This window comes from Pan paniscus, chromosome 10 (genome assembly GCF_029289425.2).
Source record: "Pan paniscus chromosome 10, NHGRI_mPanPan1-v2.0_pri, whole genome shotgun sequence".
NCBI lineage: Eukaryota > Metazoa > Chordata > Mammalia > Primates > Hominidae > Pan > Pan paniscus.
Genome location: NC_073259.2, coordinates 52,615,883 through 52,637,878, shown reverse-complemented (window position 1 = coordinate 52,637,878; position 21,996 = coordinate 52,615,883). Strand labels below are relative to the sequence as shown.

At 37.4% G+C, this 21,996-nt stretch overlaps 1 protein-coding gene across 2 annotated transcripts in view; it reads left to right on the top strand.

The window, feature by feature from the left end:
* Positions 1-21,996, top strand: part of PDZRN4 (PDZ domain containing ring finger 4) — a 386,476-nt gene that overhangs the window by 314,539 nt on the left and 49,941 nt on the right. For both annotated transcript variants that reach the window (XM_008951057.5, XM_034936022.2), the window contains 2 exons: positions 3,684-3,940; positions 7,055-7,157. In XM_008951057.5, coding sequence (XP_008949305.4) covers positions 3,684-3,940; positions 7,055-7,157 — 360 coding nt within the window. The remainder of the gene's footprint in view (positions 1-3,683; positions 3,941-7,054; positions 7,158-21,996) is intronic.

The following is a 21,996-nucleotide window of genomic DNA, read 5'->3' as shown; positions in this document are numbered from 1 at the left end:
AGGGAAGAGGAAAAAAGGGAAGGTGGGATGGAGGGACAGAATATAGTGGTAAAGAAATAGAATAATAAGTAAGGATATGGCAATATGAAACACCAAATATCTGTTATTGGTTTAAAAACTAATCACTTGAAAAAAAAGGAAGTTTTGCTGTTGTTAACAAATTTCTCCTAGAGGGTTAACTGTAGATATTCTTCCCATATAATTCTTCTCTCTAGCTGCAACTGATGATAACTGAGCAGAGCAATTGCCAGAAAATCCCAATTAAGCTCTTCTTTTCTTTTCTTGGGAAAGGCATAATATATAAAATGGTGACCTTTTGATGGGCTAACAGTATGTTGATGAACTTCAAGTGAAGTGAAAAAAAAATGTGTTTAGGATCATCAATGCTTGCATTTTCTAAGGGATCATGTGTAGCAGTAGAGCATTTAAAGGTCATAGACTTCTTTACTTTGAGAGATATTAAATAGCTTATGAAAATAGAGGTCAGCTGCATGATAACTGGAAGAAAAGAGCATTCCCCAATAGGCAAGTAAGATCTTGAGATTACACTGACTGTCCTTTTTTTAAGATTGTATTTGATTGTTCTTAGAGAAAAGAATGAAATTTGCATATAAATTTCATGATAATAAATAAATGAATGTATAGGTCATATAATAAATAGCCATTGATCTTGACATATGAACGCTAATATTGTTTGCACATACTAAGCATTACAATAATGATTTCACAGCCTCAAATACTTTTCAATGATTTTTATATTTCCTCAGAAAAAAACTATACTCTTCTGGATTTTGCAAAAACAATCCTACTTAGCTTATAGTAACACAGATAAATAATCATTATCAGTAGGAATCTCACTTTTTAAAAATCTCTGTTGCTTCGAAGATCACTGAAGCAAATAAACATTCAGAACACCAGGACTAGATTAACATGCAAGGCTGAGGAAAAATGAGCCTTGCCTTGTCTTGGGGAAAAAATAGGTGAATGGCATTTATCTGTCTACTACTTATTGAAACACTTTGTGCATTAGTAGAATTTAATGTACAACTGGAAGAAACCCTGGTCACGAGTTTTTCACTTTACCTTCAGATATTGGATAAAGTTGCCTCAAAAAAGTGGTCTTATTTCACTCTACCACTATTAGGGATTCCTCTTGATGCAAGGCTTATAGGAAAAGATAACATGTTGACACAGTTCCAGTAGATATATTGAATAGTTGATAAGGCCAGGAGTGGTGGCTCATGCCTGCAATCCCAGCACTTTGGGAGGCTGAGGCGGGTAGATCACGAGGTCAGGAGTTAGAGACCATCCTGGCCAACATAGTGAAACCCCGTCTCTACTAAAAATACAAAAATTAGCCTGGCATGGTGGCATGCGCCTGTAATCCCAGCTACTTGGGCGGCTGAGGCAGGAGAATCATTGAACCTGGGAGGCGGAGGTTATAGTGAGCTGAGATCACGCCACTGTACTCCAGCCTGGGCAACAGAGCAAGACTCCATCTCAAAAAATAAAAAATAAAAATAAATAAATAAATAGTTGATAACAGACTGTGTGACTGAGATTTCTTTTCAGAGAGGGAAGGGTGTGGGTTCCTGCAGGAACAGATCTTCACTAAACTGAGGGTACATCCTGAAGCAGGAAGGCTGAGGACAAAAGAGCAATTTTTACCTACTGCATCAATTCTCACAGAGCAGTCTTACCTACCACTTGATTATCTTCCACAATCTGGAATGTATAAATACTGACCACAATATGAAACATATGGGATGATATTATTCAATGAAAGGGGCTAGATTTTATGTTGTGCTTTTTCGTTCTGGGATTTCTTATATCATCTGCTGTCTACATGTCCTCAGGGGAGACAGTAGTGGCCCCGGCCTGAGCGCCTGTCATACAGCAGAAGCTAAAGGAATGAGTGTGATCATGTCCATAGGTGTCTCATGTCCACATATCCTCATGTGCCCCAAGTCAGATATTCCAAGGTGTATCAATGAAAACTCAGTGATAATTTTTCAAGTTTAGTTCATGAAAGAAAGAATCAGACAGAGAATGCATAGATTAGTGAATGTGTTCACACTGGTAAACACCCAGTCAGATCTCCACCTGGGGTTTCTTACTAGTGATTCAAGAGCAAGAACTGAATTGGGACATATTTTGCTGGTGAAGAAGCTTAATTGCTCATTTTTTGAAGGCACATTAACTCTTTCAGGGTCCATTGAGTAAATTAGCTCCTCCAGGTCATTAAGCCTGCCTCTACATGACGTGATGATTTCTACCTGGCATTGTATCATTTACCCCAAAATGCCCCACACTTGCTCTGAGCACACACATATTCCTTGTCTACTCAGGGAGAGAGAATGTGCTCATTCGAATGTCAGCAGTTTCTCTACAGCTGCAACTCAGTGACTTCTTTTGCTTCTTTTTTAGGCACCCAGGGATCTCTAAGGGTTTGCTGGTGCGTAACAGTTATCAGTGCCTCACCAACAGGCGGGTGGCTTAGTTAGCTGTCTAGAGATGGTATAGTTTCAGGGATATTGGGCACAGTATTGTGCCACCAGATAGCTCTTCATATCTGCAAAAACCAGCATTATCGATTCATCTGGGGCGAGAGTCATAAAGCTCTTTCAGGATTCTAGAGTCCTTTATTAAAACACAACTTCCGCTAAAAGGCTGTGTTATCAGGACTCATTTTAGGGGAATAAATTGACAAATATTTGAGAGTGGTCTGTTTTGCCTCCCACAAGGTTGCTAGGGAAAATGTGTAGGTGTTTTGGGAACCACAGAGGTTGGGAAACATTCCTGGCCCTTGGTAAGCTGGCATAGGAGAGTCCCACAAAAAGAATAATTTTTCTCTCCCAAATGCCAATGGTTTCTGCCCCTGTTGAGAAGCAATGACTGAGGACAAAGGGAGACTTCACCTCTTTCTCTGTAATGTCCAGGGCTACCTTGGAGAGTCATGAATTGGTAGAAATTAAAACAAGTGAGTATCTAGAGGGACATAATATACCCATTCAGAGGAATTTTAGAGCATTGCTTCTTTCAGTGAATATAAATATAAAGCCGGAATCTTGTGAGTATTCTGATTCAGTGGGTCCAGGGTGGTGCCAGGGATTCTGTATTTCTAATCATCTTTCATGTGATGCTGATGCTGCTGGTTCACAGACCACACTTCAAACAGTGAGGATTTAGGATAAAATGCACATGGGCAATAACATAGTCTTGGATTAAAACATTATGAATATGGAGGAAATTTGACAATATCTTAAAAAATTAAATTTTAGGCAAGTAAGACCTTGATTAAATTTGAAAATCTCACCGAGAGATTGATAGATCATGAAAAAGTAGGATATACTTAACATTTCTATCTATCTGAAGACTTTGGTGACCCTTTTCTGAAGCAGATGTGTTACTTAAATTTTTAAATCTTTGCTAATAGTTCTGCTGTTTTACTAGTTAACCAACTCCAGATACTTTATAAAGATACAGAATTAATTGTTGTTGTAATCTCAGGTACTTCATCATGTTGGTAAAGACTTCAGTAAATATTAATATCTGATTAAATATTCCATTACAAAATTCATATCAGGGCTGGTTGAAACCTTTCTCTCTATCTTTTATTAATCTATCATGACAGCCTCTCTGATCTTTCCTCTGAGATGAACAATGTCCTTATATGTTTGTAGGTCAATGGGAAGGATCTTTCAAAGGCCACTCATGAAGAGGCAGTGGAAGCTTTTCGCAATGCCAAGGAGCCCATTGTGGTGCAGGTGTTAAGGCGAACACCTCTTAGTAGACCAGCCTATGGGATGGCTTCAGAAGTGCAGCTTATGAATGCCAGCACTCAGACGGACATCACCTTCGAACACATCATGGCTCTGGCCAAGCTTCGTCCACCTACCCCTCCAGTGCCAGACATCTGTCCATTCCTGCTCTCAGACAGGTATTTTTCTGTCATTTCTTCCAAAGCCCTGTTTGTTTCCATTTGTCACGTAAAGCAGATGTTGAAAAGAAGCAGTTCCACTAGCAGGTTGACAGTTATGGAGACAGGCTTCCCAGCTCCGTTTGGAAAATGTCTCCCCTGTTTTGATATGTGCAATTAGTTCTCAGTGGTCCCTGCTAGCTACTCTCCCTGACCCACATGGTTGCTCCACCTGGGTAATCATACTTGCTAGCTGCTATAAAAAATTCTGGCTCTGATTAGTTCATCTTCATATTACTAGCTGTCAAAAGCCTCATGCTACTCATGAACACTGGTCAGGGAAATCACTTTTCTCACCAAAGCTGCCAAAAACCTTATTAAGACTCATGTGGAAGTGGCATCTTGGCACCACATTCTCCTCTGTGGGCCACCTCTCTCTCTTCCTTGCATTTCTCTTCTTTAAAGAGAAGCTAGGAAATTGATTTAATTAAAGTGCAATTCTCTGAAGAAAGCAATTACCCAATATATTGAGATATAAACAAAGGATCTTGGCTGTCAGAGAGTAAGTATAGTGCTGTCAAATAAAGATCTATTCAAGGAATACTTCCTCCTGATTTTTGCCTAATTTAAAGGAAGTCAGAGAGATTTTATTCAAATAATCCTGCTTGAACAGTTTTAAAAGTATGCTTGCCCAATTCATTGTGTTCTGTGAGCTTTCGAGCAAATATTCAAACATTGAGAGTTTGTAAGAGCAATAGTCTCCTTAGCCTGCATTTTCATCACCTACTCCAATCCGCTCTCTACTTCGTAAAACAAAGATCTGAGTCATGCCACTTTCCTGCCCTTTGATGGCTGGCTCCCATAAGCCCGTTTCAGTGGGTCACAGATGTACAATAGAATCACCTGGGAACTTTCAGAAGCTGTATCAGTACCTGAATCACTCCTTAGGCCAATTAAATGAGAATTCTTAGAGTAAGGCTTAGGCATCAGAAACTTTCAAAAGTCTCCCTAGGCAATCCTAATGTGCAGCCAAGTTCTGAAAACACTCCTTGAGACTTCGAGTTCCAGGAAGGCAGGGGATCTGTTTGTCTTGGGTATCTCTTTATTCATTCATCCATTACCTTTTAAATAGCCCTTTGTATCAGACACAAATTGGATGTGTCAGGGCTTGCAACTAGATGCTTGGCATAAAACTACGAACAAAAATAAAGTCACTGCCTTCTAGAGTTTATATTCTACAAGGGGAGTTGAACAAAAAGCAAGGAAACAAATGTATAATATTCATTAATACAGCCTAAATATAGTAGCCATCCAACAAATACTTCCTTGAATGAATAATAATAGCTAGCTTGTATTAGCTAACTTAACATGCTTTCAGTATTATTCCAAACGTTTTGCATTTATTGACTCATTTAGTTCTCACAATAATCTTAGGAGGGAGTACATTATATTATCAACATTCTATGTCTAAGATGAGGGAACAGATATTAAGTAACATGGCCAAGATCACATAGCAAAAAAGTGACAGGGCCAGGCTTCTAGGCCTAAGAGGTCTGACCCCAATGCCTACCCCCTTAGCCAGTGCATCTTGCTGCTCTTCCTAGGTCCTGCAGACCTTAGCTTAGAGACAACCTCCTCTAGAAAACTTCCTAGGGCTGCAGTGGGTCCACCCCTACCATGTGCTCCCAAGGCTCCTGTATTTTTCCCTTAATTATTGCACTGTATTAAAATTCCCACTTTGCTGCTTTCCCCAATTAATAGGGCAGAATTGGATTTTGTAAACCAACATATTTCCAGCACTTGGCGTTGCATCTGGCAGCCACTAAATAAACATCGAATGAATAAAGTGTTTCTCACAGCAGGGCTCCCTTCTTACTATCCGAAAGACAAGGGAAACACATCAGATGTCCAAAGCAGCAGGCTTCGATATTCCAAGAGCCCAAAAGGGCTATGCGGACCCAGTCCAGCTATAAGCAAGGAGATTTATCTGGTAGACACAAGGCAAGGTGCTGCCTGTATTACTTTTACCATTTTGTCCCACACTAGTTAGACCTGTGTGGAGCTGACAGCCATAGATAGTAGTGAGGAGAGGCTGGTAGAATATTTACGCTGACTATAGTATGAGGGCATGAGGATGGGTCTCTTGCCTTTCAACAAGGGAGAAGGGAACTAATTGATACTGCTATCTCCAATTTTTCAAAAAGATCCACACTGGCAGGAGTTAGAGGTCTCATCTGCAACCAACTTGTCAATTGTGTTTAGGCTTTTTCAGTGTCTTTTAGAAATAGAAAAGGCCTTATGCTCTTTGCTGTTAAACTATGCTTAGTCTTCATATGGTATGATGTGTAGTCTTTATATCAGAACATACTAAATCGAATAACATGTTTACAAACTATTTAAAAATTTCCTAAAAGTTGAAATACATAAAAGCCATATTCTCTCATTTCCTTAATGTAATCTGCTCTCTCTGTCACTGAGAATTTTCTAAAGGTATTTTGAAACCTTGTGGCTTATAGGAGTTTCCACTGATTGATCGCCATGAATGTTCTTTAATATTTGTGTATATGTCCTTGATCAAAGAGGGGAAAATGTGCATTATGAGGGAGAGTGAGAAAGGGGGATCTTAAGAAAGAGAGGAGGGGACAATGTGAGCACATTTTAGAGTCTGGAAAAATATGTGCTTTTGAAAATGGTTTTCAAAAAATAGTTTGCAGCTGTGGATTATGAAATTGGTAGTGCTTTATGACAAAATACCCCTCTTTGAGTAGACTGCAATCTCAAATGCCACACACCCACGTGTGGAGCTTGTCACATTCAGTGGAATGGAAGCAGGCCAGAAAGTATCAATAAAGCACCACGGACTGTCAGAGATTTCACATCAGTCTTTCCACAGAATACAACTCTGACCACAGGCCCTTATTCCTAGCATTCTCTCAGAAATTGCAAATTGATGGACTTCACGTAGAGGGAGAAAGAAAAGCTATTGCTTTTCTTCAGCTGTAGTTTGTTTAAAGACTAGATCACTACAGATCTTATTCCAAAGCAGAGCAAACTAAAGTGAAATTCTAAAATCAGTTTTAATCTGGAAAACAACCCTTTTAATCTATTCCTATCATATTGCTACATTCCCCATAGCTGCCATTCTCTACATCCAATGGAGCATGAATTTTATGAGGACAATGAGTATATTTCCAGCTTGCCTGCTGATGCAGACAGAACAGAAGACTTTGAATATGAGGTAAGATCATTTTCATACCACTTCACATTTCTTCATGAAGTTACGGTTGAGGGGTTTTGTATAACAAAGAAATTAATTTATTACAGTGAGAAATGTCTTGTCTATTACATATCCAGTGTAAGATCTTTCAAATACTGTTTGCTTTAGCTATGTGGCTCTAGTGTTTTAAGTATATTGGAAAATATTTTTATAGTATTAGCTTAAATATAATTTGCTCTCATTTTGTTGCTTTTTAATAAATAATATTGCAACAGCTACATTTTTAAAATCTGTTCTATAATATATGTGGATTTCCAAGTAGAGTTTGAAAAATATATTTAAAACAAAGATTGTGTTTACTATTTTCATTTGTTGTATAATATTCTAATTTTCATTGATAAACTAAATTTTATTATATTGTATTCTTTGGAAATGCAATATTCTCTTTGTGCCTCTGGTCTGTACTCTAAAGAGCCATTTCACAGACTTCCTAGAAATAGAGATGGCCTCATGCCCTTTGTTGTTAAACTATTTATTCTTCACATGGTTTAATGTCAGAATATCTGTACTGTGATATATAACAATTCGAAAAGTCCATCCATTGATTATTTAAAAGCTCTCACAAAAGTTAAAGAATGTATCCTAATATTTCCTCTGCTTCTGCAGCCTGAATATCTTTGAAAGGTTTCAGACTACTCTGACATTTAAAAATAAAATAGATTGAGGAAGTAAAGAAGCTTTGGTAAACAGGCAGAGAACCCATGGTCACCTGCCCTTTTAATGCTTCAGGTGATGTCATACAAGTTCAGCAAAGTGTTCTCTTCCACTTTACAACCAGGAAATCCTGAAATCTCTTCCCTTAGGAGGATCTTAAATCAAATAAGGAAGCTCATCTAAAGCAAATGGACGTTTGTTTGAAATCTTCTCCCCACAAAAGTCATTCCTGGGGATTACAGAAATCATTATTTCTTTGCAGCCAAAATTTAGAAGGATGTGAAATGACAACTGATAACTGAGTAGACGGTTTTTGTCATTCTTGTGTTGTTCATGTTAAATTTTTACCTCCTCTTTATTAAGTTGATTGAAAAGTTTTATTTTCTAAATCTACTCAAGCACTGACATGCATTACAATATCCATTGCTTTGTCTATTCATGTAAAATAAATTATAAAATTGAATGACTTATCCAAATAATTCAAGATTCTTATGTTTTCCTTTTGGTTAATGAATACTTTCAGTTTGGGGACTGGAATTATGTAGATCACTTCAACTTTTTATTTGGATGCCTTAAAGCTTTATTAAAATAAGTCAGTGTGCTGGGGGAGGGCATAGGGGAAGATTGTTTAGGCTAAGCAAGTTAACAGTAAAAGCCCTTTAAATGAATCAGCATGTCATTGAAATATTACAATACAGACAGATTTCCTTACATTTCTATGGAGCTTACTGTAACTGAACCACATCCTCTTTTTTGACCAATAGTAATCCCCAGCAGAAGCCAGCATCAGGATGATGTCAGTGGTGAATTCTCAGACAAGCTCTCTGTAGCCTGTAATCTCAACTAATCACAGCATCATAGTCATTAATTTGCTGTCAGCTGTGATTCCGTTGCCAAAGACTCCTTTCTGAGTGACTGAAATAAAGAATGTTCCTGTGAAATTCAAATAAGGAAGGAGTTGCTATGACAGTTTTCAATCATTAGAAAGGATGCATTTGAGAACAACATGCATGGTTAAAGGTGGGAGTGGAGGCATGGGAGAATACCTCCAGAGAAATTTACCAGATTCAAGAGAGAATAATGGTTCTGCCCAGTACTCCTCAGTCTGTTACCGTTATGTGACACACACATAGAGTGGCACATGCCATCCCTTGTGGCTGCATCAAACTGCAAAATCTAGTCAGTCCACTGCCATCATTGGAGCCTGTGGTGGACACCATTAGGCTCATTCAGTGAAGAGATTTAGAAATGCTAATTCTGTCTATGTGTTGCACTTTTACTCTTGCACCTAGAAGCAGACTGATCTGATGTTTCTGTGACCAGCTGAGATGACCCTAGCTCCTCTAGGAGCTTCATTATAACCCTATAGCAGACTGATCTGATGTTTCTGTGACCAGCTGAGATGACCCTAGCTCCTCTAGGAGCTTCAATATAACCCTATAGCTCTAGGAACAGGATGGATGAGCACCTTAAGGAAGTACCAGTTTTGTGCCACTGAGAGAATATCACAGGAAAGTGAGGTTTAATGGCCAAGAAGAAGACTTCAGCTCAGAAAGAGATATGTATTCCTCTTCAACCTAAACATGAGCACAACCAGGCAATCAAGGAAGTAGAAAGAAGACTCCTTTTTCATCTGCTTTCATTCATTTGTACCATAAATATTTAATGAGGACTTAAAATGTACCAGGCAGTTATCTATGCATGGGATTAGGAAGCTCCTGCCCCAGTGGAAGGAGCTTCTAGGAGAGGGAGGTCAACAATAAACAAACAAGTAAAGACATATTCTTTTCAATGGTGAGAAGTACTAATGGAAAATAATAAGAGTGGTGTCGGACAGGATGTTGCTGTCTTATACAGAGTGGTCATGGGAGACTTCTCTCATAAGAGAACTAAAGAATATAAGAGATCTAGCCATGTGAAAGGAGATTTTCAGAAAGAAGGAAGGGCAGGTGCAAAGGACCTGAAGCAGAAGCATGCTGGGGTGTACAAGGAGTAGCAAAGAGACCAGTGAGAGAGTGGAAGGGGTGAATTCAGAGAAAGGAGGGCGTATTTTGTCGAGCCTTTGGCTTTGACCATGATATAGGAAGTTGCTTTGACTCTGAGATGGGAAGTTGCTGGAACATAGGAAGGCCATAACAGGATTACTCCAGCTGCTGGGCTGAGACTGACAGGAAGGAAGCAAAGTCAGCTGAGAGGGAGTGGGGTATTGGACCTGGGCGGTGATAGCGGATGGAGTACGTATGACATAATCTAGGACAGCATCCACCCCAGCCTGGAGGGCTGTGCCTCAGAGCTTCAATATAGTTTGTGCTATGGCAATTTTCTTCTGACATTTTAATGGCAAAATATTACAGGTTAGAGTGAAGCACACCTTTTGGCATCCACCGGAACAAGAACAATGCATCCACACTTTAAAAGAAATAGCTTCTAGTATATAGATTGCATTTCTGAACTTGCTAAAATACAAACTATGTGGCTATTTAGGTGCCTTTTTAAAGACCTACTTACTATTAACTCAGTGAACCAAAGCTGATCTGTGTATTTCGTGAGTACTTATATACAGACTTAGTGCATGGATTATTAACCCAATAGACCAAAACAGATCTGACTATCTTGTAAATACATATTTAGGGACTTTTAACATGCAGATTATTTCACTGATGGACTGTAACAGGTCCCTTCAGAGCCACGGCAGACAAGCAAATGCTTCTTTGGAGTTATTATAGTCAGTGTCCATGTTATGGTGACTCTGGTGTGTTAGGAACCTCTATGAAAATTTAATGACACACATATCTCACCATGACCTATCACCAATTTCCTAAGAAAAATATTTGACTGGGTTTAAAATTTCCACATTGTGCTTCAGAAAAGTCTCAGAGGACCAGTCTACATTAAAAGACTCACAGCTTGAAACTTGTTCTCTTTAAAAAATGATGGCACTTGTTCTCTAATTAAAAATGATAAATGAGTTTAATTTTATTTTTGAGAAAAAATAAACATATAAAAATTTAACAATGCACCCATCATAAGAGTCAGGGTGTTCCATGCCACTGGAATTTCACTAAGGATTAAGCTTCTCCTTCTTTTAGTTTCAACTTTGTTCATTTTTCCCCCTAGAGCCAGCTAAAGGTTGAAATAAATCATAAACAGCCCTTAGCAAGTCAGAGGTAGATCTCAAATCCAACCTCTACTAGAAATAATTTAAAGGGAAAGGTTTTAAGAAACACAGAGATCTTTTTGCCTGACTCCTAATAAAGATATGTTTGCAACTGCCTGAGTGCAAGGAAGATGCTGAATTATCTACAGCATTTGCTGTTAACTCTCAAAAGTCAATGCTAATGCTGATAGAGGGGTCAGAAACCAATACACGCAAAATTTAGATAGTATAAAACATCATGTTAGTCAAGACAAGCAACAGTTCTGTGCCTGCAGATTTTTATCACTTAGAAATATCACTTGAAATCATTTTTACTTCTCCCTCAATGATCAGGCAAAGAAACATATACAAAAGGCTGAAATAAGTACCCTTTATGCGTCCAATATCATAAAAACGTAAGCCAAAAAAATTTAGAACTTTGCTTGAAGAGGTATTAAAAGTGGAAAAGAGAGGATAAATATATGTCAGAGTTCTATGTACATGTTAACCGAAAACCAAACTTGGACCGGTGTCTATAAATAGGAGTGAGCACTTAGCATATTAATTAGCTTCCTCTTGGCAGTCCTTATGCAAGGCATAAGTTAACCCTTGTGCTGTGCTGAGAAGTGTCATTTTGCAAAATGTATTTCCTGGAGCTAGATCCCTGCAAATATGTGCTGAATATTTGTGAGATTTTAGGTATATAATCTCTCTCTTACATAAAGAAAAGAGAATCATGAATCAGGGAAATTTTCATTCAAAAAATAACAAGAGGATAATTATTAACTAGATTCTGTCATATTTTTTGAGCAACTTCATGATTTGTGAAGCCAGTGTTGAAAACAAAACAAGTCCCTAGCATGATGCATGTATAGAGCTATATGGATCTTAAGGCTCTGAGGGCAGCAGCTTTATCTGCCTTGCTTATCATTGTATCACATGGTCTGTTTCACAGTGGGTGCTCAACGCATATTTCATGAAGGAATAAATGAGGGTTCCCATTGGTGTCTGCATGGACCAACTTCTGAGCCACTCAGTCCCTTTCCTCTTTTCCATACAAAGGGAAGTGGAAAAGAACTTGGGACCACTGTCCAGTTATAACAAATGCCCTCTTGCTTTCCAGCAGGTATTTGTTCTTGGAGTCAGGAGTTTTAATCCTAATGCCATTTTTGTCTCAAACACTTGTAAGGAAAGGGCAAAGAGGGTGAAAAATAGGGAGACATAAGTAATGTAGTAGAAAGCTAATGGTCTCCATGAAAATTTATCTTTACTGGCCACCTTATAAAATCATAGAATCTCATATTTGGTATAAATTTGGCATGTTCTCTAATAAACACTTGTACCCCCTTTATTACTTGTTGAACAAGGGCTCAATCAGCATATGTGAGAAACACTGCAACAGACAGGGAAATAAGCGCTTCCCCCACTAGCCAGCGGGGGCTGTCTCTGTCCATCCAGAGATGGCTCTGTCCATCTCTGATCTTGAGAGAGGCAAACCTATCAAAGAGTTTGAAAGCCAATGATGGAAGAAACATGATGGGTATGAAACATAATTGATAAAGAGACCATATGTTATCTGTATGTTAAAGTAGATAAACGAGAAAATAGTGTATAGAGTATAAAAGAGTAGCATATTTAGATTTGTTTAACTCACTGAATGTCTTCCACTTAGTCCCTTTTCTTCCGCTTGTTAGTCACATTTTAGAATTATTAATGAAATAGCTAAAATAATTTTATACCACTTACTACTGGGGCAGTAAAATAATCCATTAAAAAAATCACCTTCATAAGTGCCATTCCTTTGGGAAATTTACTGAATTGAAAACTGATCTGGATGAAGTGTGAAAATTTTTTATTACCTGAGCATTAACGATAAGATGGTATTCTGTCAGTCTGGAGTTGGTTCACTGAAGAGCCTATTAATGTCACCACCATTTTCTCAAATATTTCAGATGAGAATCTTAGTCATGTAGGCCAAACCAATAAGTGATCATATATCGGAGCTAGTATTTCCAGATGCTCTGTGGCATGTTTCTCCTTATCACTGCTGCCTTCCCTTTGTTTCCAACAATGTTCTACCTTTAGGCTAGTTTTTGGTGTCTTGTAGCCAGTCCCTAGTCTTTGCAGGCTGTCCTATTCACCACTGCCAGATCAAACCTTCTCAAGTGTGACTCTCATTGGTTAACTCCTTTGTTTATCATCTTGTATGACTCTGTTCCTTGAATTCACTCTGAAATCCTCTGCCTGGCATTGAGGGTCCTTGGAACCCTCTCACCACCTCACCTTTCCAGCACCTTGGGGTCAAACTCCACAGCACAACAATACTCAGAGGAAGCTGTGTGCTTTCCTTTCTTTGTGCCTTTGCTCGTGGGCTGCTGTGCCTCTGGAATGCTTTTCTGACAATCTCTGCTATCATTCAAAGACAAGAGTCAATCATCACTCCATCAGAAGCATTCCATGATGTCCTCCTGCCATGTACCGCAATCTTTCCCACCACTGAACTCCCACACCGCATTCTGTAAATATTTTCTGTCGTTTAGATTATGCCCCAGGCTATAGTCATTTATGTACTTGTCTATTCTTCTAAATGGATAGTCTTTCATAATAGAAGTGACCACTTGTAATTATCTGCACATCACCAGGAGAGCCCAGCACATGCCCTGGCACACAATGAGTCCTCAGTAGTATTTGTGTGATGAATCAATAAACATTGCTGCTACTATTCTTATTTTATAAGTCCCCAAAACAAGTACAAAGTGCTAAATTGAGGGAGAGGAGAAGAAGGCTGATGGAGAATAACAATTTGAAATAAAGTGAGAAAGTCTTTTTTCATAGGATATCAATTTGTCTAGTAATTAGAGGAAATGGATTTAAGTGTATACCTGAGCCAGTTTGTAAAGGAAGAAAATTGGGATTTTTATTGTTTCTCTTTTACCAAGGAACATATGCATGTTTTACCACAAATGCGTAAGCTGTCGAACCCTGGTAAATAGACATGCTAATTTATGTAGTTAAAGAATGACGGGGGTTCTGGTCTGTTAGGGTACCTATACATCCTGGTTTGCCCTAAACAGTCTTGATGTATGGCTCATTATGAATAGCAGCTTTTTTTTTTTTACTTTCGAAAGTATCCTAGTTAGACAATACATTGTGTGGTTGTCCTGTTTTTATACTTACTGAACTTTGGTTGAGACCGATACTTCATAATCACATGTTGTATAATCCTAAGATTCCAAGCAGAATTTCTTAAATTGAATACCTAAGTTTATTAAATTGCATGATTTCCCTAAATTGATATTCCTTATTATTTTCTTGTAAGTCTTGCATTGTCACTAGAAAGAAAAATGCCACAAAGTTGGCAACAGTTACCACAGTATTATAATTCTTTCAGATTTCTTACTGAATGAAACAAGATTAGTATTGCTATTAATTTGTTCATGTAATTTCATAAAACAAATAAGAAGCAAATCTGTCTTTCGCCTCACTGATTGTGACAACACTAAACCTTATTTCCTAAGAAAACAATGAAAAGTAAATTGAACCTTCCAAGCTGGTTATTAAACCAGGTAACCATGGGCACATTTATTTTACCAGGGATCTAGATATAAAATAAAGATTCCTTGTACTACATATATGACTTTTATCAAAATGCCAACATTCAATTTTTGTTTGAAGATACTTATGATACACATTCAGAGGATTTCCTTGCATTACTTAAAGGTGTCTGTGAAAGGTTGTGTTTAAGGTGCATATTTGCATATCAAATCATATTTTCCGGTGACTTCTATTCTGCTTTCAAAAACTGTTTCCATAGTGGCAGAAAAAGGAGAGCTGTCTTTTACAATATAAAGCAAAATTCATATTAAAGATTCTAATATTCTTTTCAGAGGCAATAAAATAGAGTGGAAGGAAACAGACTAGGAGTGTGGCCCCAGTTCTAGATCTGTCTCTTGAATGAATCATATTCCACCTGTGTGCTCCACAGAACAACCAGTGTTGGCTGTGGAGTGATTGGTCTGCATCTATTTCTAGAATGTAACTCACATAAGCAAAGTGAGAAAAATTCATGGTCAAATCCTTAAAAATTTTTACGAGTATTCTAACAGTTTAAACATATCAACCCACATTTTTTTTAGTTGTTACAGAGAAAGCCCACACACTCACATGGCCTCACACTGGTCTATGTGTAGTACCATATATCTCAATTGGTATCAAGTAGCACACCTCTCCGTATTATCTCTGACTTTAGCTTTAGCATTCAGAGCAAGTTAGCTCATATACATTTACCAATTTGAAATGGAAGATGCAGTCTGTAAAAACTAGAAAATAAATTACTTTATTTACATATAATACATATTTGTTAATTTAAAAATGCAGAAAATAATCCTAGTTTGAATTTTTTCTTCACTATATCACATTGTCTCTGAAATGAATGAGTGGAATCCTAAAGATGATGTGTTTTATATTAGGATTACAGTTCTCCTTCTCCTTCAAGGGCATAAGCTATTGATAATACTCTGGTTTCTGGTTACATGCTGCATTTACCAATATTCACTGTCTATTAAATAATCCAGTTCAATGTAATTGAATATAAATGAAAGAGAACCGGTAAATCCAATCTATGCATTTCAGATCCAAAATACAATTTTTAAATATGATGGAAATTGTACCACCTAAGATAACCACAGTTTATATTTTGTGTGTGTTTTCCTTTTCTATGTACACCGTATGAGTGCAATTTTGCCATTTTGGGGGGTTTCAGCATTTTTTCCAGGTTTTATTTAAATCATTAAGAGCTATAATTAACTGCTTTATGCATAAGTCTTTGTCTGCATTTCAGAGTTATCTCCCTGAGAAAATTTTCCCAAAGTAAAATTATTGTATCAATGCACAAGAATAGTTTATAATACTTCAGATAAATATTTATTAAAAAATTGCTTTCCAAGAAAAGATGTATTAAATTATTCTTACAAGCAATATATGAGAGTAGTATCATTAGTATTAAGTGGGCGTATTTCCTTTATTATTATATAACCTTTATTTAAAGCACATTTTAAAAGGAGCATGGCTTAAGGCCAGGAGTTTGAGACCAGTCTGGCCTATGTAGAGAGACCCCGTATCTACAAAAAAAATAAATAATTAACTGGGCATGGTGGCATGCATCTGTGGTCCCAGCTAGTCAAGAGACTGAGGTGGGAGGATTATTGATCCCAGGAGTTAGAGGCTGCAGTGAGCTCTGATCACACCACTGTGCTCCAGCCTGGGTGACAAAGCAAGACCCCCAACTCTATATAAATAAATAAAAGGTGCTTGGAATAAATATCCAGTTTATGGAAATAATATAGTTTCATCAACATAGTAAATGGGCTTAACATTATAGTTAGTATGTAATATATACCTACTTCCATGTCAACTGTATATTCAAATATAGGTCCATAAGCATAAGGTTGAAAAAAAACAGATAAGTTTTAAGAGATTTGAATTTTCAAAGTTGAAGGACATTTTAAATGAAATCAGGAAATGCCTCCTAAATTAAGCATGTTCTGCCCCAAATCTGCCTGTTCTTCTGTCCTGTCTTGTTTAACAGCCTCATCAGCTGCACAATTCTAAGAGTTACTGTGTTCTGAGCATTTACTGTGTTGCCGGTCTCTCAACTACATGCTTTAGAGATCACCTCTAATCCTTAAAACAAACTTGCTTTCTAGGTAAAGTGGCACAGACCAGAAAGCTGAGAGCAGCCCTGATTCCTTCCTACTTCTCACCTCCAACATCCACAAAATGTTCTCAGTTGAGCCTGGTGCATCTTCACAGCCAGGCCCTATCCCCAATTCCTCTGAAGCAGTAGTCTCCTCACGTCTTCCTGATCTTAGTCTCTGCCACCTCCATCTCTTTCTTACTATGAATGATCGTGTCACTCCTCTGCTGAAAATTCTTCAGTGATTTTTTTTATTGCTTCTACCAGTGCTCTTCAGTGCTTTTTCATAGAGGAAAAATGAGGAACGTGAGGGGTCTTAGCCCACCAAGTCTGGGTGTACGGCCTAAAGAACAATTTCATGCCAGTTTTGTGCTTCATTTTCTTTTGAAATTTGCGTTTTACCTCTTAGTAGATATATTGTGGTTTCCCCACACCCACTTTCACAAATTGATACTCCAGGAAGATGCAAAGTGCTTAAATTGTGGTTTTCTGGCTCCCCTGACATTCCAGTTTGGAAAACTCAGGCCTGTATAATGAAATGTAAACTCCATAGCACATGAAGCACTTCCCATCTGCCTCTCTGTGTTCACCTCCCACTAATCCAAGTGTGATGTGGGAATGCTGTGCTTCTGCACACACAAACTGCCTGCAGTTCCCCAAGGATGACGTTGTCTTGGTTTTTTGTTTTTGTTCTTGCTTTCCTCTGCCTGGATTATCCCCTCTTCTCTTCCTCCACACTGTTCTATACCACTGATTTCATGACGGAGGTAGAAATAAGAACACAAAAGCAAAAAAGTTTTTTGAACTCTTAAATATTTGACAAACAAAAGATATGGTTACAGTTTTTCACTTAAAGAAGTACTGAATTCTTCTTAAAAAATGCTTAGATTCTGGCCTCTGCCCTCTCTTCCATTTGCCTTATGTGCCATTATTGTTTTTTCTTATTTTGGGTTCTGCCAAAAGTCTCTAACCTTCTTCAGTATGGTTGACCTTGTTTTATGCATCCCTCTCTTCCAAGTACTCTGCACATGGTAGAATGATTGAAGCAATGACTAAATCTTAAAGACACTTGCAGGCTAGCAAAGCTAAAGCATAAATCTCGAAAAGGATTTAGAACTGAGACTCTTTGGATATACCTCTCACTTTTTCAGAAAGTTGTTTTGTTCTTCAAATTAAATATGAGAGAAAATATGATCATATTTTTGTAGTTTAAATTTGAAATTATTATTTACTTTTCCAGTAAACATGCCTAAATACAGACACACACACACACACACACACACACACACACACACACACACACACACAGCCTCTAACTCAGCCGCATTATTGGCTGGTAGCATGTTTAAAGTGTGTTGATGGAGCAAATAAATCTTTTGGCTCATTTCAAACCCAGAGAAAGATGTCAGCAGTAATAATGATGTTTACAGATGAAGCACTGGATGGTAATATTTTTAAATACAACAACAAATAATCTACGCCTGTAGTCATCATAAATGAAACAGATTAGGAGAATGTGAAGATGAAGGCACAAAGCTGATAACCACTTGGCTTGAACTGAGATACAGCACTTCTAGACATCGTTGAATTTTAAATGTCCATATTTCATTACTTAAAATAAGACATTTAAGGCAACATATGTTTGTATTTGGTGTTGATGCAAGCTATTATAGAAACCACAGTTTTGGAACCGAAATCTAATTGTAAGTTGGAGCTCTGCAGTAGAAGTTATTCACCAGCCGAAGTTAAAATTGACCAGTCTCTCAAATATTCTTTTGCCTGTGCTTTCATTTCATTGTTCTCACCCTCTTACAGATATTCTCTTTTCATATTTATATTTGTTAGCAAAACATTTCAATAGTAGCAAAATGTTAGAAGTTAAATCTGATACTTTTTCTTCATTCTGTAAAACACATTGACACCATTTGCTCTTTTTGCTCTCTTGAGCATACCAGGTTTTTAAAGTCCCAGATTCTTCTCAGTAGGAATGAAGGATTCTATAAGAAGCAGTTACCAAATAGGAATTTGCCGTAGAAAGCTTGTTGGGAAAAAAAAGTTATACATTGTATAAGATGAATAGAGTTCTTTAGTAATCAAGGCACAATAAGAGATATTAGAGATAGAAATTTGAAATAATGGAAAAACACATATGGATTAAAAATGATTACATCATATTTGGACCAAAGAGAGTTAAAATAAAGAGAACTTTGACATGGTGCATATGAACCATAAGGAGGCTATAGAAGCACATCAGATGTACTTGACAGAGGAAACTGAAGCCTGTGAAGGTTAAATATTCACCTGTCACAGCTAGTTAATGGCAAGTGCTGGGCAAGAATTTCTTCTTTCTCTTAAGAAATGATTTTTTTATTATTTTAAAAGGACTGTATGCTTGTTATTGGTATTTCATTATTCAGTTTCCCCTTTGGCATGTAATTGAGTATGTGTTCTTTCCTAGACTGTGTAATTGTCAAGAGGATATAGTATTTCACTTTGTTTTTATAAACAAATTAAAACTAATACATCCTACATATTATGTGATTACCTGTGGTTTATCTTATGAGAGAGGCCTAAGACTCCTAAATAGCTGTTGGAAGGGTAGTGTTTTTCCAAGGGAATGTTTATGAGTAACTAGAGGATCCACTGACAGCTGTTGAGCCTTTTTTGCAGCCAGGAAGTTCATAATCCTTAAAGAATTTTTCCTTCCTTTGACTTGTACATGGCTATCTGCCAAGTAAAGACAGTTACAAATCCTTTTAAGCAAAGGTTGTAAATATGCTTTAAGAGCATGTGAGCAATGCAGTTGGGAAATTCAAAAGAAAACTGATTCCCTGTGTGGAGACATCACTAAATGTTTTTAGTTAATAATGATTTAATCACTTCCTGTCTGATAGACAAAGAAATTAACAAAATCTCTCTCTCCAAAATGAAAGTGAAAGGGACTCCAAACTTCTCTTTGTCTCACTCAGATAATTTGCATGACCAGCAGACTTTCCATGACTTACTTTTTTCTGGGTTAACTTGAAGGTCTAAGTCTCCCAAATGATGTGCTTTTAGATTTATTCACCTTAAAATATTTTTTTGGAATGCATTCTCATGCAATACAACCGAGTGTAGGATGGATAAACTAATTCACAGACATAGATTAATTCATATAGGTGGCAGCACATGTGAATATTCAATTAGTTTTACTATCTGATTCTTACAGAAGGAAATGAATTAACATTATCACCACTTCAATACTGGACTGGCCATTTTATATGCAGGCTCTATTCTTTATGTCTGCCAAAAGAAAAGAAAGCCATATGTTCTCTCAGATGTTGGGAAATTAGCTTTAGGGTCATTTCCTGTCACTTTCCTTAATGGTCTTAAACATGTGCATAGCTGTATGGTAATAAAGTATAGACGTTCATAATATTATAATTCAAAATGATCAATAGCTGATTAGTATCAGATCAATCATGTGAAAAGGATTCTAGAAGACTTTCTATTCCCCAAATTATTTTGCTCATATTCCAACTATATGAAATAAATTCCCCTCATTAAGTCCTCATTCACTCTTCCCTATAAATAACTTGCCCATTAATTTACAAGTCATTCCTTCAAAAACTTTTATTCCCAAGATACTAGACATCTAATTGTATCACTCTTATTGGAAGAGAAGTTGTATTTAGGTATATTTGGAATCAGCCTGAAGTGCACTCAAATCAGACTCCAGTGCTTAGTCCTGTGTGACCCCTCTGAGCCTCGGGTTCCTTATCTGTGAAAAGAAGATAGTATTAATAATACATATTTGTGAATATTAAATGTGATAATATATGAGAACGTGTAGTCCTGACTGGCACATACATGGTAGATATGTATATATTCAGATATATGCCATCATTTCGTGGCCCTGAGAGAAAAATGGCTGCCAGTTTTCCCAATTAGCTGAAAGGTCCCTCTCATGTAGATGCTGTTGACTGAGGAAGAAAATGCTGGAGAAGGAGCATAGCTATAGGTTTGCTTGTGGACAATTTGAGACATGGGAACATTCACGTGGAAGCGTCTAGAAAGTAGATGGACACATGGAGTTACAGCCAAACATAGTGAGCTCAGTGGAGTTCAGAGCTAAGAATGTCAGCCTTTAAGTGTTAGTTGGAGCCTGTGACTTCACACATTGCTCAGCAAATATTTATTAAGCACCCAGTTCGTATTAGAGACTGTCTCAGGTACTGGGAACACAGGGGGCAACAACATGGTGCCACTGCTCTCCTGGAGTTTGTATTCAAAATGGAAAGAAGCAATAAAAATTAAGAGAAGTAAGAAAATCTCAGATGAAGACAGTGTTAGGAAGAAAATAGTGTGAAATTCCAGTATGGGACAAGTACAGACAGAATAGCCAAAGAAGGCCTCTCTGAAAGCTGAAAACTGAAAGAAAAAACCACCCACACAAAGATCAAAAGGAATAATAATCTTCACCAATAACAACAACAACTATCCCTTGCTGGAAAGTACTAGTGTATATTGACTCATGTACTCATTTTTAAGCCACTTTATAGAGGTATGAACATATAAAATCTGTGCATGTTTAATGTATACAGCTTGATGAGCTTGGAGATAAGTATACACTTATGAAATCATCACCACAACCTATGCCATAAACATATTTAGTAAAGTTGCAGGATACAAAATCAACATACAAAAATTAGTTGCACTTCTGTACACTAACAAGGAACTGTCTGAAAAAGAAATTAAGAAAACAATTTCATTCACAACAGCATTAAAGATAAAATACTTAGGAATAAGTATAGCCAAGGAGGCAAATAACTTGTACCCTGAAATGTATAAAACAATATTGAAATAAATTAAAGCAGACACAGACAAATGGAAAGACATCTCATGTTCCTGGACTGGAAGAATTAATATTCTTAGGATGTCTGTACTACCCAAAAGTGATCTACAGATTCAATGCAATTCCTATCAAAATCCCAATGGCATATTAACTCATTTCAACTTTACTACAACAGTATGAGACAGGTATTATAACTATTCCCATTTTACATATGAAAGAACTGAGGCAGAGAAAAGGTCAAGAACTGTTCATAGTGGGTTAATGGAGGAGCTGGTATTCACATTGTGGTAGCCTGGCTCCAGAGCAGATGCTCATCTACAGAAAGGGAAAGTATAGAGTTCAGAGTCCCTTAGGAAAGAAGGAGCTCAATGTACTACGCAAAGAAAAAGGCCAGAGTTGTTGGAATGGTGTTTATAGAAGACAGGGGAGAATTACAGGCCCGATAATTCAGGACCTTGCAAATCATAAGGCTTATGGATTT